Source organism: Peromyscus californicus, unplaced genomic scaffold (genome assembly GCF_007827085.1).
Source record: "Peromyscus californicus insignis strain IS unplaced genomic scaffold, ASM782708v3 Scaffold_4__1_contigs__length_199733344, whole genome shotgun sequence".
NCBI classification, from domain to species: Eukaryota; Metazoa; Chordata; class Mammalia; order Rodentia; family Cricetidae; genus Peromyscus; species Peromyscus californicus.
This window is the reverse complement of record NW_026294562.1, coordinates 116,406,614-116,433,629: the sequence shown is the minus strand read 5'-3', so window position 1 is coordinate 116,433,629 and position 27,016 is coordinate 116,406,614. Positions and strand designations below refer to the sequence as shown.

The 27,016-nt window shown below is 38.0% G+C and overlaps 1 protein-coding gene across 1 annotated transcript; it reads right to left on the bottom strand.

The window, feature by feature from the left end:
- Nucleotides 1-26,736, bottom strand: LOC128125725 (vomeronasal type-2 receptor 116-like). Its single transcript, XM_052763370.1, has 6 exons — nucleotides 26,537-26,736; nucleotides 14,916-15,195; nucleotides 13,738-14,544; nucleotides 4,298-4,522; nucleotides 3,794-3,917; nucleotides 1-920 (listed from the first exon to the last, which is right to left on the bottom strand). The coding sequence occupies exons 1-6, from the start codon at nucleotides 26,731-26,733 to the stop codon at nucleotides 1-3; spliced, it is 2,553 nt and encodes an 850-aa protein (XP_052619330.1). The 5' UTR covers nucleotides 26,734-26,736.
- Nucleotides 26,737-27,016: the final 280 nt, after the last annotated feature.

Below are 27,016 nucleotides of genomic sequence, written 5' to 3'. Positions count from 1 at the left end.
TTAATGGATATTTTCAGTTTTAGAATGTCTTTTCCTGACCTTATGAAAAGAATTTATCTGTGGTTTAAACAAAATAATGTAGCACTTTGGGGCAAAGATGCAAGAAAGTAGCCCTGCACTTGAGGCCAAGATACAGAAAATCTCCACAGCTACTGTAGCCTTGCCCTTGGTGCTTTGGTAGACAGGAAGGAAGGTGATCCAGACACTGCAGAACACCAGCATGCTGAATGTCAGGAACTTGGCTTCATTGAATGTGTCAGGCAAATTTCTGGCCAGGAAAGCTACAGTGAAGCTAGCCAGGGAAAGGGAGCCCAAATATCCCAGGACACAGTGGAAGACAATAACTGAACCTTTGTTGCAGACAATCAAAATATGGCCATGTTCAGCATGTACATCCTCATCAACAAATGGAGGAGAAGTTCCCATCCAGATTCCACAGAGAATCAGTTGGATCACAGTGCAGATGGGAATGATGAAGTTAGGTGCACCTGATGCCAGCAGCCATCTCATTCTTCTATCTGGAACAGTGACTTTGAATGCTAGTACCACAGTAATTGTCTTAGCCAAGACAGAGGAGACAGCCACAGTGAAGACAATTGCAAATGAGGTCTGCTGCAAGATACAGGTGGCCATATGTGGATGGCCAATATAAAGCAAGGGACAGAGAAAACAAAATATGAGGGAGATGAGTAGGACATAGCTGAGAACTCGGTTATTGGCCTTGACTATGGGTGTATCTTGATGTTTCAAAAAGATAGCTAGTACAATAACTGTAAGAGAAGAGAAACACAGAGCCAAACCAGCCAGACACATTCCCAAGGGGTCTTCATAAGCCAGAAATGTCACAACTTTTTTGAGGCAGTGAGTTCGTTTTGCATTGCTGTACTGATCATCTGGGCACTTCACACAATTGTCCATGTCTAGTATAGGAAGGGAAGTATTTTCAGTTTTAGTTTTTTCCTAGTACTCATGAAACATGACACATTAATGCATTAGGAAGTAATAGCTAAATTTTATTTACTACTTGTATTATATGAAAACTAAATGTATTTGATGCCTAGGATTTAATTCTATTTTCTGTTGCCTTCCACCTTAATGCAAAGGGTTTTTTATATTTATCTCAGTTACTCATGAACATTAAAAAAAACACTAATATACTTTTAAATAATGTTCAGTTAGCCACAGTGACTTACCTTGGATTAAATCATTCATGGAAAAACCCATTTGTTATTCATAATTTTGTGTACTATGCAAAATAAGAACTGATAATGAGCTGGTTCAATGCATCATTTAATTATTCTATCAGCAAAAAATTAGGTCCCACATATAAATGACCTCATGGGGCTCCTTGGAAATCAAACTCTACCCAATCCATATATTAGAACCCACATGTACTACATTATGATTACAGTATAATACCTAACAATGTTCAAAATATTTGTGCTTACACACATATTAGTAAAGTCCTCTCGAATCATCAAGGAAACTTATCATTGAGGCAGAGACTACTAGGGAAAAATAACAGTCATTTAAAGTGTAGACTTGTGTCACCAAGTACAATGGATACCTATACTCTGTCACTTAAGGCTCAGGAAAAATTGCTGAAGAGTGGGATGGAAAGATTGTAAGAGCTAGGGGATCAGAGAATTTGATGTGAGTCAGTGTCTCCTAGAAATGTCACAAGCTACAGCCATAAATTCTCACCAACATGATTGCTTAAATTAAGGTGAACAAGTATAAAAACAATAGACATGGAAAATGCATGGGGGAAAGATCGTCAGGCCACAATGCAAGAAAGAGAGCTACAGGCATCTAAGGGATATTGAGAGTGGCAGAAATTGTCTTTCCCAGAGTAAAGCACACCAACTGATTATTTTTGGAAAACAAAAAGGTCAGCCCTGAAATCATACAAGTAATATTGCAGAGACTGAAGAGTTTGTATTTAGAAATATATCTACATACTTCTACACACAAGACAAATCAAATATACATACCAACAATTAATGAGAAAAGAGGCTATAGATTTAAAAGAGATTCTGGAGGGTTTTATTGGAGGTGTTTGAAGAAGGTTAGCGAATGGAAAGTGATATAGTTGCATTACAATATCAAAAATAAAAAAGAAAAGAAACAGAAAAATATTCAGCACTGTCAAGGAATGCAGAAACATCATGAACAAATTCCCATCTAAATTCTCTACATGTCAAAAAATTCCCATTAAGTTTTAGGCTTCAATGTTTGAACTTTTGTTGGTCACATTATCTGCAAATTTTATAAAATTCTATACGATTTGACAGTGCAATGCTCCCAAGGTTACAGTATTCATTGAGAAAACAACAAAATCTAGATAATATTCTATATCTCAAGGGCATGATTTGAAAGATAGTACTAGATGATGCTGATAATTTTTTATTTATACCACAACATATTTCTTTTTCTTCCCATTGCATTGACACAACAGACCAAACTGAAAAGTGATGATTCCATTTCAGCACTGAGTCTATCCGTCAAAAAGTTTCTATTTGGCTTCAGTTTTTCATTCCTCTGATATTGCTAAAGAGTGTCATCTAAACTGTTGATTAGGAGCATTATCATACTTTAATTTGTAAAATTCTTTTAAAATTAATTATAAAATGTTCTATTTATGTCTTTGTATGGAAAATATATTCTTCTTGTATACAATGTACCTTTCCCATCGTTTCCCCTTCCTCCACTCCTCTTGTGCTTTTCTAAGTAGGTTAAGGGGAGTTAAAAAAAAATTGAATATAGTATCTTGTCTTTAACCGACACAAAAGTCAATATTTGATCAGTTAATTTGGAATATATATATATGTATATATATATGTATCATTTGAATTAAACAATATTTATTTTCTTTTTGTGCATTATTCTATTCAAGTAGTTTGCTTTCTCACATTATACATTGTGTTTTGTATTCAAATATGTTTATTATTTTAGTGTAATTTTTAAAAACTTGCACTATAATTTTTATATAATCCTCAAGTTTAACTCATGTAGAATCATTTACATGGTGGTCTGGCTCTAAGTGAAACTGTCAGTTAAGTATTCAGCTATATCTTATCACTACTACAGTTATTAATTCTACCTTTCTGTTGCCTGATACACTACCAAAACAAAGTTTTCAGTTTCTGTACCTCAAATTAGATTAAACCACCTCTTTAATTAAAAAAGTCTCTTTGATTTATTTGTTATGAATATTATAATAAACTCTTTATTTCAGAGGTCAATATGATGGCATACAATCTAACCTATGAAGTACAGTAAAACTGAAAATACAAACTATCAATGATAACATTTCTACATTTCTACATCTTATATTTATACATAGTATGATCTACATTTGCACACAGTACAAAAGAAAGTGTTTCTAAAACATGATGCAATGTCACTGAAGATCTGCTCCTCCTTAGAAACACTGGGAATGGGGGCACTAGGAACATGTGTATGCACAGTATATACATCTTAAATAAACTGAAAGGTAGATACAACTTATTACAAAATGCTGACTATTAGGATGAAGATGAGTTGCATTAGTAACTGTTAGTGCTCTAAAGTAATGTCCAAGAGAATACTTTATATTCATGGGTTCTAGAATAATGACACAAAAATGTAGTTTAAAAGACAGAGTATATTATTTCAAATTCCAGTGTTACTGATGCTTTCAACTTCATAGTAAGATTCATCTAATCCATTTCCCAAAGGACTCTATGAGAGCTATGTAAATATGAGAGAAAATAAGTAATCTGTTGATCATTTTGACAAATAATTTCCTTACTTGTCATGTTGGAAATTTTATTTTCTGGACATGGATCACAATCAAAACAACAGACAGCCTTCCCTTCCTGAGGGGATTTTCTGTGTCCTGGACTGCAGGGCCTACTGCATACAGAGGGTGGACTCTGAGGAAAATCAGACACAAAGAGTTTAATGTAAGTTGCAAAAGCTGCAGTGATTCACAACAAGGAGCCACTAAAGATTCTCTTTTTAAACACATATGATAAAAAGTAAAAATCCATTTTATGACAACATTACGAATGTTTGGAGATTTATGTACTGTAAAACACACACAAGAGAAAAGAGAGGGAGATATACACACAGAGGAAGGGAGGGAGGGAGAGAGAGAGAAGAGAGAGAGAGACAAAGACAGAGACAGAGAATATAGAAGAGTGGAAGTGAGTCAATAAATGAATAAAATCAAAACTCTTCATCTCAAAGATGAAGCATGCTGTTCTAGAATATTTATACTACATGTAAATCATTTGAGTTAAGACCAAATTACCTGTCTAAAATCTGTGGCCCACTCTATCATTTCATCAGATATGTACAATTGTGGATCATTTGGAAACTGTCCAGAAAACTTTCCTATTTTCACTTTAAGTCCAAAGTGATTAAAATATGTGATATAGAAAATGTCATACTCTGTATCCTGTTTTGTCTTTTGGTTCATATTCACCAAATCTCCAGAAGGATTTATAAACTGTATGTGCTTCAGGTAGGAGAACATCTAAAACACATATGTTATTTTACTTTTAACTATGTCTTCACAGTAGGACAGAAAATGTGAAGTATATAATGCCAGTAACTTTCATTTGCCTCTCCTAAAATGTAACTTTATTAGAAGTACTCAGTAATAAATAAAAGTAATTACATACAATCATAAAGTTTCCCTGCACTTTAAAGTTAAAATTTTCTCACTGGGGTTGATACTCTAACACACACACTTCCTAAGTTATATGCTTATAGATTAGAGATGCATTCTCTATTTCTTCCTGGCAATATTGTTATTTGATCATAACCTAGATAACTGTGTTCCATAACAGTTCAAAAAGTAGCAGTGCTACTAGTATTATCAGGAATCTATGTATTACAATGATGGGCAACTTTTTAATCTTGTAAACAATCGTTTCCTTGTTGCCTTTTAAGAAATTCACGAAAAAAATATTTTTCTTCCAAATTTTAAAAACATAGGATTAATGTTTGTGTTTGAAATATTCTGAAAAAATTTCTTCACTTAGAATGCAAAATGCAGCCGGGCAGTGGTGGCACACGACTTTAATCCCAGCACTCGGGAAGCAGAGCCAGGTGGATCTCTGTGAGTTCAAGGCCAGCGTGGGCTACAAAGTGAGTCCCAGGAAAGGTGCAAAGATACACAGAGAAACCTGTCTCGAAAAGCAAACAAACAAACAAACAAAAGATTGTAAAATGCAGACTTGTGCCCGTATCACCTGTAACATAATTTGTGACACTAACAAGATATTCATCTCATGCAGTGAAAGAGTCTAGAAATATATGCATCTGGAGAAAAGTTTGTAGTTTGCCTAGATTTAGAAAACTGTGGTTCCCGGGACTTCCCTTTTGGAACACTGGTGAGTGCCCTTCCTTGCAGACCCCATCCCTGGGCACCAGCCACTCCAGGGAAGACCTGCCCAACTTGGCCCCAGGTTTTGGCCACTGGGCAGGTTCCCTGCTAGCCCCACCAGGAAGGAACCCCTTCTCCAAGACCCCTGGCAGACCCTGCAGTCTCCACGCCCTGCCCCCACGTCCCTCCGCCTGAGCCCCAAGCCTCTTCCTGAGACTTAGAGGCCGCCCCCCAGCTCCCATCTTGCCCCGGACTTCCCATTTGGAACACAGGTGAGTGCCCTTCCTTGCCCCAGACCCCATCCCTGGGCACCAGCCACTCCAGGGAAGACCTGCCCAACTTGGCCCCAGGTTCTGGCCACCGGGCAGGTTCCCTGCTAGCCCCACCAGGAAGGAACCCCTTCTCCAAGACCCCTGGCAGACCCTGCAGTCTCCACGCCCTGCCCCCACGTCCCTCCACCTGAGCCCCAAGCCTCTTCCTGAGACTTAGAGGCCGCCCCCCAGCTCCCATCTTGCCCCGGACTTCCCATTTGGAACACAGGTGAGTGCCCTTCCTTGCCCCAGACCCCATCCCTGGGCACCAGCCACTCCAGGGAAGACCTGCCCAACTTGGCCCCAGGTTCTGGCCACCGGGCAGGTTCCCTGCTAGCCCCACTGGAAAGGATCCCCTTCTCCAAGATCCCTGGCAGACCCTGCAGTCTCCATGCCCTGCCCCCACGCCCATCCGCCTGAGCCCCAAGCCTCTTCCTGAGACTTAGAGGCCGGCCCCCAGATCCCATCTTGCTCCGGACTTCCCTTTTGGAACACTGGTGAGTGCCCTTCCTTGCCCCGGACCCCATCCCTGGGCACCAGCCACTCCAGGGAAGACCTGCCCAACTTGGCCCCAGGTTCTGGCCACCTGGCAGGTTCCCTGCTAGCCGCACAGGGAAGGATCCCCTTCTCCAAGACCCCTGGCAGACCCTGCAGTCTCCACGCCCTGCCCCCACGCCCATCCGCCTGAGCCCCAAGCCTCTTCCTGAGACTTAGAGGCTGGCCCCCAGCTCCCATCTTGCTCCGGACTTCCCTTTTGGAACACTGGTCTGGCTGAACCAAGTGTGCTGATAAGGCCAAGAACGAACCACAAGGAGATGGGCAGACGTCAAGGCAGAAACATATACAACAAAATGAATAGCAATACAGCATCACCAGGCCCTAGCCCTCCTCCAACACCTAGACCTGAACATCAGAAATTGGAAGAAGCAGAAGAAAACAGCCTTATGAATGACATCATGAAGTATCAAGAGGCTTGTGTAGAGGAAAAGACAAAAAAATGGGAAGAACGCTGTAAACAACTAGAGGAAAGGTCAAACAAATTAGAAGAAATCAATAAAGTCCTGGAAGAAAACAATAAAATACTGAGAGAAAATCAAGAAAAATCAATGAAACAAATGAAGGAAACAGTCCAAGACCTGAAAAGGGAAATAGAAAAAATGAAGAAGACACAAACAGAGGGAATGCTGGAAATAGAAAATCTGAGAAAACGATTGGGAACTTCAGATGCAAGTATAATCAACAGAATGCAAGAGATGGAAGAGAGGATCTCTAGCATTGAAGATACAGTAGAAGAAATACATTCATCAGTCAAAGAAAACACTAAAGCCAACAAAGTCATGAACCAAAATGTCCAAGAAATTTGGGACACCATGAAAAGACCAAACCTAAGAATAATAGGGGTCGAAGAAGGAGAAGGATACCAACTCAAGGGCACAGAAAATATATTCAACAAGATCATAGAAGAAAACTTTCCCAACTTAAAGAAGGAAATGCCTATGAAGATACAAGAAGCTTATAGAACACCAAACAGACTAGACCCCCCAAAAAAGTCCCCTCGCCACATAATAGTTAAACAACTAAACGTACAGAATAAAGAAAGAATATTAAGAGCAGCAAAGGAAAAAGGCCAAGTGACATATAAAGGCAAACCCATCAAAATAACACCCGATTTCTCAATGGAGACTTTGAAAGCCAGAAGAACCTGGACAGATGTAATGCAGACACTAAGAGACCATGGATGTCAGCCTAGACTAATATACCCAGCAAAACTTTCAATCACCATAGATGGAGTGAACAAGACATTCCATGACAAAGCCAGATTTAAACAATACTTATCCACAAACCCAGCCCTACAGAAAGCACTAGAAGGAAAATTCAAACCTAAGGAAGTCAGATACACCCTCGAAAACACAGGCAACAGATAAAGCCACAGCAGTAAACCCCAACGTATAGAAGTACCCACACATCACCACCAAAAATTAACAGGAATGAACAATCACTGGTCATTAATTTCCCTCAATATCAATGGACTTAATTCACCTATAAAAAGACATAGGCTTACAGAATGGATACAAAAGCAGGACCCATCTTTCTGCTCCATACAAGAAACACATCTCAAATTCAAAGATAGACACTACCTAAAAATAAAAGGCTGGGAAAAGACTTTCCAATCAAACGGTCTTAAGAAACAAGCGGGTGTAGCCATCCTGATATCCAGCAAAATAGACTTCAAACTAAAATCAATCAAAAGAGATCAAGAAGGACATTACATACTCATCACAGGAAAGATCCACCAAGATGAAGTCTCAATTCTGAATATTTATGCCCCAAACACAAGGGCACCCACATATGTAAAAGAAACATTACTAAAGCTTAAATCACATATAAAACCCCACACATTAATAGTGGGAGACCTCAACACCCCACTTTCACCACTGGACAGATCTCCCAAATTGAAACTTAACAGAGAAATAAAGGACTTAACTAATGTCATGACTCAAATGGACTTAATCGATATCTACAGAACATTCCATCCTAACAAAAAAGAATATACCTTCTTCTCAGCACCCCATGGAACCTTCTCTAAAATTGACCACATACTTGGCCACAAAACAAATCTAAACAGATACAAAACAATTGGAATAACCTCCTGTGTTCTATCAGACCACCATGGTCTAAAGTTGGATTTCAACAACAACAAAAACTACAGAAAACCTGTAATCTCATGGAAACTGAATAATACCCAACTGAATCACCAATGGGTTAAGGAAGAAATAAAGAAAGAAATTAAAGACTTCCTAGAGATCAATGAAAATGAAGACACCACATATCCAAATTTATGGGACACTATGAAAGCAGTACTAAGAGGGAAATTCATAGCACTAAATGCCCACATAAATAAGTTGGAGAAATCTCACACTAGAGACGTAACAGCATACCTGAAAGCTCTAGAACAAGAAGAAGCACAGTCTCCCAGGAAAAATAGACGTCAGGAAATTATCAAAGTGAGAGCTGAAATCAATAAAATAGAAACAAAGAGAACAATACAAAAAATTAATGAAACAAAGAGTTGGTTCTTTGAGAAAATCAACAAGATAGACAAGCCCTTATCCAAACTAACCAAAAGACAGAGAGAGAGCATCCAAATCAACAAAATCAGAAATGAAAAGGGGGACATAAGAACAGACATTGAGGAAATCCAGAGAATCATCAGGTCATACTTCAAAAACCTCTATTCGACCTAACTGGAAAACCTAAAAGAAATGGATAACTTTCTGGATAGGTACCACATACCTAAGTTAAATCAAGACCAGATAAACTATTTAAATAGTCCAATAACCACTAACGAAATAGAAACAGTCATTAAAAGACTTCCAACAAAAAAAGCCCAGGACCAGATGGTTTCAGCGCAGAATTCTACCAGATCTTCAAAGAAGAGTTAATACCAATACTCTCTAAATTGTTCCACACAATAGAAACAGAAGGAGCATTACCACACTCCTTCTACGAGGCTACAATTATCCTAATTCCTAAACCAAAGAAGGATACAACAAAGAAAGAGCACTACAGACCGATCTCCCTCATGAACATTGATGCAAAAATACTCAATAAAATACTGGCAAACAGACTCCAAGAACACATCAAAATAATTATCCACCATGATCAAGTAGGATTCATTCCAGGGATGCAAGGGTGGTTCAACATACGAAAGTCCGTCAATGTAATACACCATATAAACAAACTCAAAGAAAAAAACCATATGATCATCTCACTGGATGCAGAAAAGGCATTTGACAAAATCCAACACCCTTTCATGATAAAGGTATTGGAGCGATCAGGAATACAGGGAACATACCTAAACATAATAAAGGCAATTTACAGCAAGCCAACAGCCAACATCAAATTAAATGGAGAGAAACTCAAAGCAATTCCACTAAAATCAGGAACGAGGCAAGGCTGTCCACTCTCCCCATACTTATTCAATATAGTACTTGAAGTTCTAGCCAGAGCAATAAGACAACATAAGGAGATTAAGGGGATACAAATTGGAAAGGAAGAAGTCAAGCTTTCCCTATTTGCAGATGACATGATAGTATACTTGAGCGACCCCAAAGATTCCACCAAGGAACTGATACAGCTTATAAACACCCTCAGCAACATAGCAGGATACAAGATCAATTCAAAAAAATCAGTAGCCCTCCTATATACAATGGACAAAGAAGCGTAGAAGGAAATCAGAGATACATCACCCTTTACTATAGCCACAAATGACATAAAATACCTTGGGGTAACACTAACCAAGCAAGTGAAGGACCTATATGACAAGAACTTTAAGTCCCTGAAAAAAGAAATTGAAGAAGATCTCAGAAAATGGAAAGATCTCCCATGCTCATGGATAGGCAGGACTAACATAGTAAAAATGGCAATCTTACCAAAAGCAATCTACAGATTCAATGCAATCCCCATCAAAATACCAACACAATTCTTCACAGACCTGGAAAGAATAATACTCAACTTCATATGGAAAAAAAAAAAACCCAGGATAGCCAAAGGAATCCTGTACAATAACACAACTTCTGGAGGCATCACGATCCCTGACTTCAAGCTCTACTATAGAGCTACAGTAATAAAAACAGCTTGGTACTGGCATAAAAACCAACATGTGGACCAATGGAATCGAATTGAAGATCCTGACATTAATCCGCACACCTATGAACATATAATTTTTGACAAAGAAGCAAAAGTGCACAATGGAAAAAAGAAAGCATCTTCAACAAATGGTGCTGGCAAAACTGGATATCAACATGTAGAAGGCTGCAAATAGATCCATATCTATTACTGTGCACAAAACTTAAGTCCAAGTGGATCAAGGACCTCAACATAAATCCAGCTACTCTGAACCTGCTAGAAGAGAAAGTAGGAAGTAGTCTTGAACGCATTGGCATAGGAGACTACTTCCTAAATAGAACACCAGTAGCACAGACTCTGAGAGAAACAATCAATCAATGGGACCTCTTGAAACTGAGAAGCTTTTGTAGAGCAAAGGATATGGTCAACAAGGCAAAGTGACAGCCTACAGAATGGGAAAAGATCTTCACCAACCCCACATCTGACAGAGGACTGATATCCAGAATATATAAGTAACTCAAGAAATTAGACATCAAAATGCCCAACAGACCAATTAAGAAATGGACTATAGAACTAAACAGAGAATTCTCAACAGAGGAAACTCAAATGGCCGAAAGACATTTAAGGAATTGCTCAACATCCCTAATCATCAGGGAAATGCAAATCAAAACAACTCTGAGATACCACCTTATGCCTGTCAGAATGGCTAAGATCAAAAACACTGAAGACACCTTATGCTGGAGAGGATGTGGAGCTAGGGGAACTCTCCTCCACTGCTGGTGGGAATGCAAGCTTGTACAACCACTTTGGAAATCAATATGACGCTTTCTTAGAAAATTGTGAATCAATCTCCCCCAAGATCCAGCTATACCACTCTTGCGCATATTCCCAAGAAATGCTCAACCACACCATAAGAGCACTTGTTCAGCTATGTTCATATCAGCATTGTTTGTAGTAGCCAGAACATGGAAACAACCCAGATGCCCTTCAACTTAAGAATGGATAAACAAAATGTGGTACATATACACAATGGAATACTACTCAGCAGAGAAAAACAATGACACCATGAGGTTTGCAGACAAATGGATGGATCTAGAAAAAAATCATCCTGAGTGAGGTGACCCAGACTCAGAAAGACAAACATGGTATGTACTCACTCATAGCAGGATACTAGACATGAAACAAGGATGACTTGTCTGCTACTCACATCACCAGGGAGGCTACCTGGAAAACAGGACCCCAAGAAAGACACAGGGATCGCCCAATGACAGAGAAATGGAAGGAGATCTACATGAACAGCCTGGACATGAGTGGGGGTAATGTAAGGCGAGGGTTGAGGGAAAGAGAGCTTGGGGGAGTGGGAGATCCCAGCTGGATCAACAACAGAGAGGGAGAACAAGGAATAGGAGACCATGGCAAATGAAGACCACATGAGAATAGGAAGAAGCAAAGTGCTAGAGGGGCCCACAGAAATCCACAAAAATATCCCCACAACAGACTGCTGGCAATGGTCAAGAGACAGCCCGAACTGACCTACTCTGGTGATGGGATGGCCAAACACCCTAATTGTTGTGCTAGAAACCTCATCCAACTACTGAGGGATCTGGATGCAGTGATCCATGACTAGCCCCCGGGTGGATCTCTGGGAGTCTAATTAGCGAGAATGAGGAGGGTTTATATGAGCGAGAATTGTTGAGACCAAAGTTGAATAATGCACAGGGACAAATAATGCAAATGAATGGAAACACATGAACTATGAACCAATGGCTGAGGGGTCCCCACTGGATCAGGCCCTCTGAATGGGTGAGACAGTTGATTGGCTTGATCTGTTTGGGAGGCATCCAGGCAGTGGGACCAGATCTTGTGCTCATTGCATGAGTTGGCTGTTTGAAACCTGGGGCCTATGCAGGATTGTTTGGCTCGGCCTGGGAGGAGGGGACTAGACCTACCTGGACTGAGTCTACCAGGTTGACCTCAGTCTGTGGGGAAGGCTTTGCCCTGGAGGAGATGGGAATGGGGGGGGGGGTATTGGGGGGAAAGTGAGGGGGACGGGAGGGGGGAGAACAAGGGAATCCGTGGCTGATATGTAGAACTGAATTGTATTGCAAAATAAATTAAAATAAATTAAAAAAAAATACACTCAACAACAGAAGGAGCAACATGGCACCACCAGAAATGAGCAGTTCTACAACAGCAAAACCTGGACATCCCAATGTAAATGAAACAGAAGCAAACAACCTTAAAATTACTTTATGAAAATGACAGGGGCCCTTAAAGAGCAAATAAAAAATTCCCTTAAAAGAATTGAGCAAAATACATAGAAAAATGGAAGAAATCAATAAATCCCTTAAATATCAAGAAAAAAACAATCAAATACAAAAGGAAAACAGTTCTAGACATGAAAATTGAACTAGAAGCAATAAAGAAGACATAAACTGAAAGAAGGCTGGAAATGAGTAAACAAGCAAGGACTATAGAAGCAAGTGTTACCAAAAGAATATAAGAGACAGAAGAGATATTCTTGGGCATTGAAGACACAGTAAAAGAAATCATCAAAGAAAATTTTAAATTCAACAAATACTTAACATAAAATGTCCACAAATAAAATATCACACTTTCCCTTTTTTTGTCTCAATAAATAAAAATAATAATAATTCCCAGAGCTCAGCCTGGCACCAGGACGTGGATCTCTACATCTGCTTCCATCAGTCACTGGATGAAGGCTCTATGATGATAGTTAGGGTGTTCACTAATCCGGTCACCAGAGTGAACCAGTCCAGGCACCCTCTTGACCATTGCCAATAGTCCAAGGTGGAGTCATCCTTGTGGATTCCTGAAAACTTCCCCAGTGCCCTGGCTCTTCCTATTTCCATGATATCTTCATTTATCATGGTATCTCTTTCAGGGAATCCAATCAATGAGAGAGAGGAGGGATTCTGTGGGAAAGGGACATTGAGACCAAGATGGGAAAACAGACAGAAATGACTAGACACATTAGTGGAAACGCATGGACTTGGCCCTCTAGATAGGCAAGATAGTTGTTTAGCTTGAACTGTTTAGGGGGTCCCAGACTGTGGGATTGGGATCCATCCCTGGTACATGAGCTGGCATTTCGGAGTGCAGAACCTATGGCGGGACACTTTGTGCAACCTTGGAGCAGGGATGAGGGTCTTAGACCTGCCTCAAATGAATGAATGCACCAGGCTCTGCTCACTCCCCATGGGAGACATTGCTTTGGAGGAGGTGGGAATCAGGGGAAGGTTGGGGAGGAAGACTGGGGGCAGGGAGGATGGAGGAGAGGAGGATCTGTGGTTGGTATGTAAAATGAATTTAAAAAATTAAAAAAAAAAAAGAAAACTGTGGTTCCCTTCAAGAAAGTCATCACAATGCCATACAGGCCGTGCAATGCAAGAAAAATACCTTCCAGGAGTCCAATTGCAGTCCTTTTCCAGCATTCTCTGACCATATGTCTACTTGTTTCAGAAGCATTTCATGGAGTGAGTGGGCCACAGCATACACAGCATTGTATAAGTTATAACTTGAGTCACTCATGGACATTCCAAACTGGTGCCTAAACAACCACTTGAATAAATTTGTGGTAGAACAATTTTTCAGTTTCTTACAATTACAGGATGACAAAGAACAATTAAAATAAGTCCACCATAGTCTAACAAATGAAATTTCATTACTGTAATTTGAAGGGTGCACTGTCTGCATAAATTGTTTAAAACCAGGTATCTCAGAATTCTGATGTGAATAAATGAGAGTCCCATGGGGGGAGTTAAGCAAGAAATCTCCTTTAATTGTGATTCTATCAAACTGTGACATGCTGATCCAGATTCTCTTAACTGTTACAGATTGCCATAGTATAAAGTTCACTTGTACAGTAGAGTCTTTGTCTCCATAAACAATCACAACTTTTGCTGATGACATCATGATCTGGTTAAAGTATTTATCAGCTATTTTAAGGAATGATAAATTCTGATGGGCAATAATACTCACAAATGCTAAACAGACAATGTTTCTTTGCATCTTCTCTCTCAATTCAGAAAGAAATTGAATTCCGTGGTCATCATCTGAAATGATCACTCCCACCCAATTCCATCTGAAGTAAACCAGTAGGGACACCATGGCTAGTGGCAGAGATGTGTCCTTGGGAGCTATCTGGTAGAGATGAGGATATTGTTCACGGACATTCAGGAGAGGTTGAAAATAACCATAGTAGAGCTGGAGTACATAGGACATAAGCATGAACGACAAAGATGTAATGAATAATATTTGGTCTAAGAACTACATGTACTAAGCAAATGCTGGGGGTGTTAGAAAATTCAAATTCTTATCCTCATTATTAAAATAATATCCAATTTTTTGGGGTTGTTCAAAAACTATAAATAAACTAAGTTTTCTGGTAAAATGTTTCAGACTTCTGCTGCCTTTGGTGATAAATTTGTTATGCTTTCTGGTGAAAGTATATGAACATGTATTATTGATAGAACTGAATAGATATAAACCCAGTCTCTGCCTTTTAACCTTTTTGGTACTCAGAAAGTCAACTTGAAGGAGACAGTATTTCATTAAAGTATCCCACCTCAACTTACCTCTGGAGTTCTGGACATGTACCGGAATGGTCCAAAAGTTGCAGAAAATGCCCATATGGGTCCTGTAAGTACAATTAAATATTTTCTCTGATTTTTGCAGTAGTAGTTTGGAAAGTTTTCACTTCTTTTTGGAGATAGACCATATTTCTTTTTCTCCTCCACCAGGTTACATTTAATGTTAACTAGCAGAGACATGTTTGGTAAAATATGAGGATTCCTGTTGATCTCTTCCATGGCAAAATAAAGAGAGAAAATCAAGTGGACATTCTTTGGTGTCAACCTGAAAACAGAGCACACTATTCATGAGAGATTAGGTTCCAAACATGACAATTTTAACTCACTCTTAATGTGAGAATAATACTGAATTCTTTTTTTTTGTCTCATTAGTAAGTGACACAAGTCCTATTTCTTTAATGTATGAGAGACCTATGCATGAACATCAGGATTCTTAAAGGCTATTTTTGGGGAGGTGGGAGTGGATTTCATACCAATGAGATTGATTCTTTTACTTTGAAGCTTTTTAATGTTCCATCCTATTTTCTGTAAACTTCATAAAATATATGCATGCCATTCAGGGGCTAGAAAAGATTGTACTGGCTACCATTGAATCTGTTCATGCCATCATTTTGTATTTCTAACATTTAACATATGTGGAAAATAAATGAGTATTACGTGCTATCTGGAATGCTATACTCTTATACAGAGGCAGCACTGGACAAAGATATGTCTTTGTTAAGGATATGAAGACTAGGCAGCCAAACCTGCCTGTGTCAAGAGCTCTGAGAAGGCTGAGTGATTTATAGGTAATGCAAATAGCATAATAATTCTTATACTCCCTCTTCCCTTTCACATACTTCCTTATTTTCATTTCGTATTTGAGGATGTGCATTATTCAGTGATACAAGATTGGATATAAGTATACCTGCTTCCAGTGAGGAATGAATTACCTTCTCTTTACGTGGACCCTTATGCTGCCTTTCAACCTATATATTCAGCTTGGTATTACAGAGCATGTCCTGTGTTGAATGTTTTAGACTTGTCCTGATATGTCCTGTGTAATAGACTTACTTTAGCTTCTCTCTTTCACTTAAGGTATTTTGATTGGATGTAAATGTTTTGATATATTTCATATAGAGTTTGATCTTATTTAACAATAACATCTCATTGCATTGTGTTGTTTATGAGTATTTTAGATATTGCCTCATGCTGAGAGTTGCTGGTAGCAATGGTTTTACTAGAGGCCTACGAGTATACAGCAGATGGCAACTGACAGTTCAGGTGTCATCTCATCAGGTAAATAATTCTCTAATGCAGATCCTCTTGAGACACAGCTTAAAGAGCCACAGCCCCTGGACATTGTTGCTTGTGTCTGTAATGTCACATATGCATAAGCAGGTATGCTATCTCCCTGTAACATGAACCTTAAAAGGTTTATTAATATAAAGAAACCCAAGGCCAGGTATTGGGGTGAATACTGGAAGATCGGAGGGGCAGAACCAAACCATAGCTGACCTCACCTCGCCAGCTTCTCAGGTGATCCTGCATCCTCGAACTGGAAGCCTCTGAGTCCTCACCCAAATGAATCTAGGCTGAAGGGCTGTTAAAAGCTAGAAGTTTAACCAAGCTCTAGTTCCTGGTCCTCATGCCTTATATACCTTTCTGCTTCCTGCCATCACTTCCTGGGATTAAAGCCATGTGTCACCATGCCTGGTTGTTTCCAGTGTGCCTTTGAACTCAGAGATCCAGAGGGATCTCTGCCTCTGGAATGCTAGGATTAAAGGTGTGTGTGTGTGTGTGTGTGTGTGTGTGTGTGTGTGTGTGTGTGTGTGTGTGTCTGTGTGTACCATCATTTTCTGGCCTCTATATTTAGTGGCTGTTCTGTTCTCTGACTCCAGATAAGTTTATTAGGGTGCACAATATATTGGGGAACAAAATATCACTACATTTCCCCAACACCTGAACTTTAATGTGTGGTGATATTGTGAACCTGTGAGTTCAAAGTCACACTGGAAACAGCCAGGCATGGTGACACATGCCTTTAATCTGGGGAAGTGATGGCAGGAAGCAGAAAGGTATTTAAGACATGAGGACCAGGAACTAGAGTCCTGTTAATTTTTTTTAAGCTGTTAGCAGCAGTTCAGCTGAGATCCATTCGGGTGAGGACTCAGAGGCTTGTAGTTTGAGGAAACAAGATTTGCTGAGAAGTTGGAAAGGTGAGGTTAGCTGTGACCTGTTCTGTTTCTCTGATTTTTCAGTGTTCACCCCAATACCTGGCTCTGGGTTTGTTTTTATTAATAAGACCTTTTAAGATTCATGCTACAGTAATGTGTAATCTCATCTGATGTGTATATATAATCTCCTGATTACATCTCAATATTATGGGCACATATATCTGTGAATAGTCCAGAAGATGACTTCTCATTAAGTTGTATAATTCTCATTATTCTATCAGGATTATAAGACATTTAGGCACTGTTTTTTTTTATCACTAGTTCAGACTGGCATAAAAAAAACAAACAGCAATTTCTTCTCAGTTCTAAGAGGAGTCACATACTATTGGCTAATTTTGGGCCTCAGAGCAAATTCAAACTAGACTGAATGTTTCTGGAAATGGACCATAAGTTAAGAATTACAGTTATGCACAAAGATAGAGTTGCAGATGTCTAACCAAGGTTATTAATCACAAAGAAAACTAAAATACTATGCCAGTTTCTCTAGCCACGCCTCATTGATAACAGAGACCAGCAGTCACTCCCTACTAAATTCTTTTGTAATTAACACTTTGTTCAATCTTCTAACCTCAATTTATGAATAAAACTCATGGTTCAGCTAACTAATTATTTATTGTTTAGGTCCCAAATAACAAGTAATCAATTAACCAAGTCAAGAGGGAAACAGCTTTATGTGGAAAAATTTTCAAAATTAGCCAGGGCTCCAGAAAGTGGTCTGGCCTCACAGCCTTCAATATAGAGTTACAAGTCCCTTCCTTGTGATTAGGGTTTCAAACAGGATAAGAAAATATATTTTTACATTTGGGACCCATGCATTGCCATGGTAAATGGCTCTGCTCCTTATTGTTTACTTAAGGAATGTGCTATGACCTTCAGATGCAGCTTTTGTAACTTTTCTATTTATTGCAAAAAGCCTCCTTTTAAATGTGTATATAGCTGTGTAGGACAAAGAAAGCAAGAGAATTACAACTCGAGAGAAAATTGAAGCTGTAGAGAAATAGAGAACATAACACTCATATCCTGTATGTGAGTCTGATTCCCTCAGATAGATAGAAACTTATTCTATCTACAGACTCTGAGATAAAAAAGTTTCTTAAAATCCTGCTACTCTGAAGACATTCTATTTACATCCCTAGAGCAATTCTAGGAGCTGAACTCCCAGGCTTTTTTAGCCTCATCCATACTTTCTGTATTGCTTTGTGACTAAATACATATTCAGTTAACTAGACAAATGTGTCTGTGAAGCTAGCACGGAACTGACAGAACAATTATTTTTCCCATAATATTTTAATGCTCATGTTTGAATCAGTTTTTTTGGCAGTGTCTTATTCTTGTATTTGTTACAATTATCTCTTTCAGAAAGAACTGAAGTTATGTCACATTGTCTAGGCCCTTGCCATTCTGTACTGGGAATGAATATGCCTTTTTAATATTGGATTCTTCCGTTCATGCACTATAATTACTTATCTGTGAAATACTATTATGTCAAATAATATATACTAGACAATAATTTAAAAATCATGTATTTTAGAAATTGAAAGGACATTTTTTATTTTCATATGTAACAGAGGAATACCTGGGACAGCTAAAATAAGACTAAATAATGAAATAACTCCTGGGAATATCACTATGGCCTCACAATGTGCTACATAGCTATAATAATAAAAACAGAATTAAACTGGCACAAAAAACACCCATGTTGATGAATAGAAAGGAATTGGAGTCTCATACTAAGTCTACACACCTATGGACATCTATTTTATGATAAAGAGGCCAGAAATACCCTGTGGAAAAGCTAAACCTCTTTAACAAATGGTGCTGGCCATACTAAATGGATACATGGAGAAGAGCACAAATTTATCCATACCTATCACCCAGTACAAAACTCACCTCCAAGTGGATCAAAGACCTCAGTGTAAGACCAGATATGCTAGATCTCTTAAAAGAGAAAATTGGGGAATAGTCTTGAAATCATGGTTATAGTAAAAAGTTTTTTTTTCTGAACAGAACACTGATAGCAAAGGTACCAAAATAGCAATATTTAAATGAGACCTCATGAAACCGAAAAGCTTTTGTATGGCAAAAACCTCTAGCATCATTAGAACAGAGAGGCAGAATGGAAAATGAGAGAAGATCCTTCCTCATCATGGTACACCCTAAATCAAATGTACTTTGAAATTTTATCCAGTTATGTTTAATATGGCCAACATCAATCAAACAAATGCTAGTTTGTGCTGCAAGGATGCATAGTAATGGGAAGACTCACCCATTGCTTGTGGGAATGCAAACTTGCAGAGCATTATGAAGATCAGTGCAGTAATTCCTCAGGAAGCTTGGTATAGATCTACTTCAAGATCCAGATATCTAACCTGTCTTAGTCAGGGTTTCTAATGCTGCAGTGAAAAACCATGACCAAGAAGGAAGCTAATAGGGAAAGAGTATATTTGCCATATACTTCTGTATCCTTGTTCACCAAAGAAGAAAGTCAGGGTAGCAACTCCAGCAGAGTAAGAAACTAGAGAAAGGAGCTGTTGAATAAACCATAGAGGGCTGCTACTCATCGGCTTTCTTCTCATGGTTTGTTCAGCCTGCTTTCTTATAGACCCTAGGATCACAAGCCCAGAGATGGAATAACCCACAATGTGCTGGGCCCTCCCCTGTCAATCGCTAACTAAGAAAATGTTCCACAGACATGCCCACAACCAATATCATGGAGATACTATCTTAACTGAGTGTACCTCTTCTCAGATGACTTTAGCTTGTGTCTAGTTGACATAAATTTTTAGCATACCACTCTTATTCATGCAGGCCAAGGACTCTACATCGTATTATAAAGACATATTTTGGCCCGTGTTCATAGGATGGAAATCTAAAATAGTACAATATTCCTAAAATAAATGCATTTATGAAGGCAACCTAAATGAAATTGAGATATAACAGTTGAGATCAAGCCCCAACTGTACAGACAGGTCTGATATAGATATAAGATAAAAGGGTAGATTATTGAATCTACTTTTTTTTTTTTAAATTTTTTTATTTTTATTTTGCAATACAATTCAGTTCTACATATCAGCCACGGATTCCCTTGTTCTCCCTCCTCCCATCCCCCTCACCTTCCCCCCAGCCCACCCTCCATTCCCACCTCCTCCAGGGCAAAGCCTCCCCCGTGGACTGAGATCAACCTGGTAGACTCAGTCCAGGTAGGCCCAGTCACCTCCTCCCAGGCCGAGCCAAGCGATCCTGCATAGGCCCCAGGTTTCAAACAGCCAACTCATGCAATGAGCACAGGACCGGGTCCCACTGCCTGGATGCCTCCCAAACAGATCAAGCCAATCAACTGTCTCACCCATTCAGAGGGCCTGATCCAGTTGGTGACCCCTCAGCCATTGGTTCATAGTTCATGTGTTTCCATTCGTTTGGCTATTTGTCCCTGTGTTTTATCCAACCTTGGTCTCAACAACTCTCGCTCATATAAACCCTCCTCATTCTCGCTAATTGGACTCCCAGAGATCCACCCGGGGCCTAGCCATGGATCTCTGCATCCAGATCCCTCAGTAGTTGGATGGGATTTCTAGCACGACAATTAGGGTGTTTGGCCATCCCATCACCAGAGTAGGTCAGTTCAGGCTGTCTCTCGACCATTGCCAGCAGTCTGTTGTGGGGGTATCTTTGTGGATTTCTGTGGGCCTCTCTAGCACTTTGCTATTCTCATGTGGTCTTGAATCTACTTTTAAACAACAACTTGTTTAAAATGTTTTACATTGTTATGGATTTTAGTTTATTGATGCAAATATAAAGTTAATTTTTTTATACTATGTGTATATTTCTATTCTTGTTTAAGATATTATGTTTATACAACTCATTTAAATTGTAATGAAACAATTAGTCTTCTATGATAGTAAAACTTATAGTCATGTTAAATTTTTTAGGTATACATAGATATATTTCAGATAGATATGTAATCTTCAAATACTTCAAAGACCTACAAAATATGGCATTTTAAATTTTTTTTTTGTTGTTTTTGTTTTTGTTTTTCGAGACAGGGTTTCTCTGTGTAGCTTTGCGCCTTTTCTTGGAACTCACTTGGTAGCCCAGGCTGGCCTCGAACTCACAGAGATCCGCCTGGCTCTGCCTCCCGAGTGCTGGGATTAAAGGCGTGCGCCACCACCGCCCGGTGGCATTTAAATTTTTAAAAAAATTTAAACTTTCTGAACAATGAGACATATCTGCTCCTGGAAGCACCAATTTAATTCAAAAAAGAGGATGGACATTAAAGACAATCTATATAAAATTTATCTTCTTCTTGACATAATTAGCCATTTGGGCAAGAAACTGTTCTTGCCTGGACTGCTTAATTGACTGGACATACCGGACCCATAGAAAGGTGGCCACTGAACTTTGGTTGACAAAATGGTCCTTCAGGTTCCTGCTTTACAGAAAAAAACTGCCAAACATTCTACAATACACAAAAAAGTAACTAAAAGACTCTAGGCCTGTGGGCTAAAGACAGATTCCCCAACTTTACAAAAAAAAAATTAGGTGACTCTCCAGGCTGCCAGCTGTTTCTGTCTACTCTTACAAGACTCCCAAAAGTTACTTCCATCCTTCCCCCATTTCTCAGGTAATATTATATCCTTCTAAGGTCTTTGATGTAATTAAAGACTAAATGCTTATAATTTTCTTTAGTTATGATAAAAGATAAGTTAGATATAAAACCTTAAAGTCACAAGTATAAGAAAGATAGGATATCTTCTTATTTTTGCCAAATACAAATAAACTAGATATTGTAACTGTAATTCTTGCTTCATAATTGTTTTGTTATATGTAATTTTACTATGTAAAAGGTAAAACTTTCCTTTTAAAAAAAGTGCTATGAGATGTTCTGTATGTTAAATATATTACTCTAATTAGTTAATAAATAAAACACTGATTGGCCAGTAGCCAGACAAAAAATATAAACAAAACAAAAAAATTCTAAAAAGTAAAATACTAAAAAGAAGACACTGCCAGCTGCCACCATCAGTACCAACATATAAGATACTGATAAGCAATGAGCCACTTGACAACTTATAAACTAATAGATATAATTTAATTTAAGATATAAAAACTAAATAACAAAAAGCCTGCAATGGCCATACAGTTTGTAAACAATATAAGTCTCTGTGCTGTGTTGACTAGGTTGGGTCTAAGCCACTGCGGGACTGGCAGGTGAGAGAGATTTATCCTGACTGTGGGCCAGACAAGACTAGAAAAAACTCCAACTACAGAGGTCTTGTAAACAAAGGAATCTTATAGCACCAAAAATGGGTTACATTGTATTGCATAGTTAGCCAAATCAGCCCAAAGGGACCTCTAAAAGCACAGGATGTTACCAAGGCTCTAGGCTCCTCTCTATAAACTGAGGATAAGGCCCTATGGCTGAAGATGACACCTACACAGCTGAGTGAAGATTAAGAAATCAAGCTGGTGCCTAACTAGAGCATTTATGCCTGCTAACTACTGCCCATAGTACTCAAAGTTCTCTTAAACAAGCAAGGTAAACACAAACCTAAACATCTACATGTTGACTACCTGCAAGATGTGCTCGTGAAACAGTGGCATGAAGCTGGTGGAATAACCAAATAATAAATGATTTGGTTTAGGTCCATTCCAAGGGATTAAATATATGTCTGACACTGCAATGCTGGCCAAGAACCGGGCAGTGGATAGGACAGGGACCTAGGGGAAAACCAAAGACTAGTGCTCTGAAACAGGAACAAAGCCATAAATGACTCCTAATTTCATTCTGCTATAGTTATTGATCTGTTCCTTACTTAGACACTGTCAGAAAAGTTTTTTCTTCCAGCATATATAGATAAATACTGAGATCCACAACTGGTCAATGTACAGAGTGAGAGACCTTGCACCACTTTTACATGTGGTTTCTCCATCAAATGCACCATCCCTTCCCACAGGGCTCAAGGAACTCCATGGCAGAAGTGGAAAGATTTGTAAGAGCTAGAGTGGATTGAGAACACAAAATAAATATGGCCTTCTATGCTCAGGACTGATGCACATGACCTCACAGAAGCTGAGGCAGTATGCACAAGATCTGCACACATCAGAGTCAAATGGAATTTATTTGCTCAGTGCAAAATTGGACAAAAGCTCCTATCCAAAGCTCAGGAAATATCTCCTATCAATATTTGCTTGCAAACAAAAATTTAGTTCTCTCCAGCGTAGTCTCCCTGGGGACACAGACTTCCCTTTGTGGCTGACCCAAGATTCAGCACTATATGGTAAAATATATACATATATAGATATATATATACACATACATGTATGTGTATATATATATAAAACTGCAATGATATCTGTGAGGCTTCATTGTATAATAATTTATTTTTCAGGGCTTTAAAAGTTATTTTAAGCTTAAAGTCCTTTGGATTTGTATTGTCTTCCAGTTTTGTGTTTTTATGGGATTTCTGTGCATAAGAATGTGTGTCTCTTATTATCTATATGTGTATCTCCTTCTTTTTATTTCTTCTGTTTGTCTGATTGTGTTACCTATTCTGATTTGTTTGTTTTTGTTTTATCTTATTTTCAAACTATTATTTAGAAGTCTCTTTGTTTTCCATCAAGAGAAAGAAAGGATGTAGGTTCAGATAGGAGGGGAGTTGCAGAGGTTCTCAGAGGAGTTGGGGGAGTGAAACCTATAATCAGAATATAATATAATGAAATAATATAATATAATGAAAAATAAGATTTCAATAAAAATGCAGGGGGTATAAGGTTGATCTGTGCTGTAATGTTTATAGCCCTGTGAAAATATTGCATTAGGTTAAAAAAGCATAAAAGAGTAAAAAGTAGATTATCTCATTCAAAATAAAAGACCAACTGGAACTTTATGGGATAGAATGTAGATTCAGGAATAGGTAGGAATGAGGGGATAAAATGATGACAGCTGAACACTTCAGTATTCATGATTCCTAGCGAAATGTTTTATATGTTTTGAACTTGAACTGGCCATATTTCAGAATGTCATATTTTACTCATAAAGATCTATATTATGTATTTATTTATTTAGACAATAAACCATGTAGGTGCATTAATAATCTCATATTTTATTCTATAAATTCATTTGTTTTATCAAATCTGACATCTTGTTTATAATCGTGGTAGAACCATCCAAATATTGCTTAGAAAATAATATTGAGTAGCCATAAAACAAAAACTGCTGTTTAATCCCAATACAGGAAGAGAAACATGCAGTAATCTAGAAACATGTTTACTACATAATAAAAAAACTTAATAGGAATTTAGATACAAAATATCCAGTCTGTAATGAGCATACAAGTATATGAAGAAAATTCAGGATGTGATCAGGACCATTGTTATACATATGAGGCATTTATGCCTCCATAAGAAAGTTTCTATACTAATTGATTACTTTTTATTAATAAAAAATCCAAACAAATGAGTCTAGGAAGAAAACATTTGCTTGGCCATTTTCCTTATTACTCATAAGTTAGGAGAAATCAGAATATTTCTCTGGATTTCTCTCATCTTGTGTTATATAAATATGTAAGCATAGATGTAGAATGTCCCTGGTATTTCAAATACCAGAATTTCAGACATAAAATTCCTTAATGTCTTAAAATAGGAGGTCACATTACTGAGGCATATTAATTCATTAGCTGATGATATTTGAAAGTGAATAATACGAATTAAAAACATCCTCTCTATTACATTCAAAGCACAGCCTGTCTGCAATGTGGAGATAATCATTGGCTTATGGAAGACATGATATAGGTAATGGTGAACATTTTTGTTCAAATTCTACTCAACTTGCCCTTCACTCTTCCTCATTTGTATCTGAACATTTGGATGTCTGGGGCATCTTCTTCATGTTCCATATTACCATGAATATTACTTTTGTAACTATTATATAATCACTTGCTCATTACTCCACATTCTCCTTCAAACCTAATGATATTTTTGATGAACAGATTAATGATCAACACATAGGATATTGTGTCACTTCTACTGTGATTTTTAATTTGTTCTGAGATTTTTCTATTTTGTAATCCAGTCACAAACTTTCTCCTCTGTTTTGAATGTCCTACTAAGATATGGTATTAAAAACTGAACATAATCTTTATCTAAAACTGAAAACTTCATGTGATGATTCTCACACATATAGAATGCCACATCTAGAAATATGATTTTACCCAAATTTAGAATGTTATTTTTGACAATTTCCTTATAAAACCCAAGAGACATTGTAACCATTTCCTCAGCTGAAATCTCAACCAGTAACCTCATTGAGAAAGGAAAATTATGGTCAAAAATATAAATCAATTATTGTGTAGTGCACTTATCCTCATAATAAATAAATTTATTTTATATAATTAGGGAAAGAGGAGAAATAGATTTAAATGTTTAATAAATTTAATATATGAAAGCATATGCAGCAAAATGAAACCTAACTATTTCTAATCAGTAAATGGGCTTCAGCCTGGAGAAATTAGGATGAATTGGTTACCTTAGTACTTCTCTCTCAACTGTTAGCAAGTATCACAGACAGCACATTTTATTCTAGCACTATAAAAAGGAAAGTAGTAAATCATTGCTTGCAGGGGTACCCTCTATTCTAGCAAATAAACAAATTGACTACTGGAGTACTCTAAATGGATGCTTCATGTGTTTCTAACATAGAACTTTGAAAAAAGTTGTGATATTGTTTATTCAACAAAAATGTGGCTGTGCATATGTACCTGAATATAAAGGAAAGGACAGCATAAAACTATCATAGGGAACAGATATTGATTTTCCACACTTGATTTCAGCTGCAGGAGACCAAGAACACAACAGTTGTAAAATTATGACAAATAGATTATTTGAAAAATATCTCTGCACCTTTTTAATATATATATAACTAAAAGTCAGGGCAAACACACCAAGGTCCACTTTGTAGGAATTGGTCATTGTGTGCTGATGAAAAAACAATAAAAAACAGTAGCAGATGAAAGAAAGACCCCTTTATTGTAGCCTCTATGAAATAAACTAAAAACAGTGTTTAGTACTTCGTTTGTGAGGGGCATCACATGACACCAGCTGGGAACTGTCATATTAAAGGATTGGCTCTAAAAGCAAAGTTGACAGCATGGATCATTTATTCAGCTTTCAGCCTGGAATCTGTGACTTGAAAAATACAAACAAGCTAACCTCTAAACCATCAGAAACAGGACAATAACCTTCAGTAAACATGAAATAAATTTGGGTAATGTCCTAATAGGGAGAGGAAAAGACAGAAAGAAGACACACAGAATAATGGTCTACCTCTCTGCAGCCCTAGAATGTAACATCTACCATGATAAACAAAAATTAATAAGTGAAAGAGGCACTTACTGTTTATCTAGACTTCCAATGAAATAATCATTTTTCATGTTTCCATGTTCTGCATAAATGAAAAAGGAACAATCAGTGTCTTTATCTCCTTCTGGGTTTTTCTTGTCTTTCACTCTGAAAAAGCACACAGGGTCAGTCAAACTGCAGAGAAAGAAAGGAGGCTTCAGGATCAGGAAGACAAAGATCAAAGACAACATCTTTGTAATGTAGCTGAGATGAGAGCCTGAGCAAAGTGCAGCATGAAGAGTCAGGAAGAAACTCACGTATCAATTATGCATGAACCCATGCAGGTGTCTCTTTTTATTATTATAGTTACTGTGAAAGACTGCACACTTTTCAAGAATCTCAGTAATTTTCTTTTGAGTACCTTGTTTATCTCTGTTGGTTGTATAGTCACTCTCTGGCCTGGGGCTCTGCATATGAGTTCCTAAGTCCAGGGGATAATTAAGGTATAGTAATTTGATTTATGATAATTCTTCT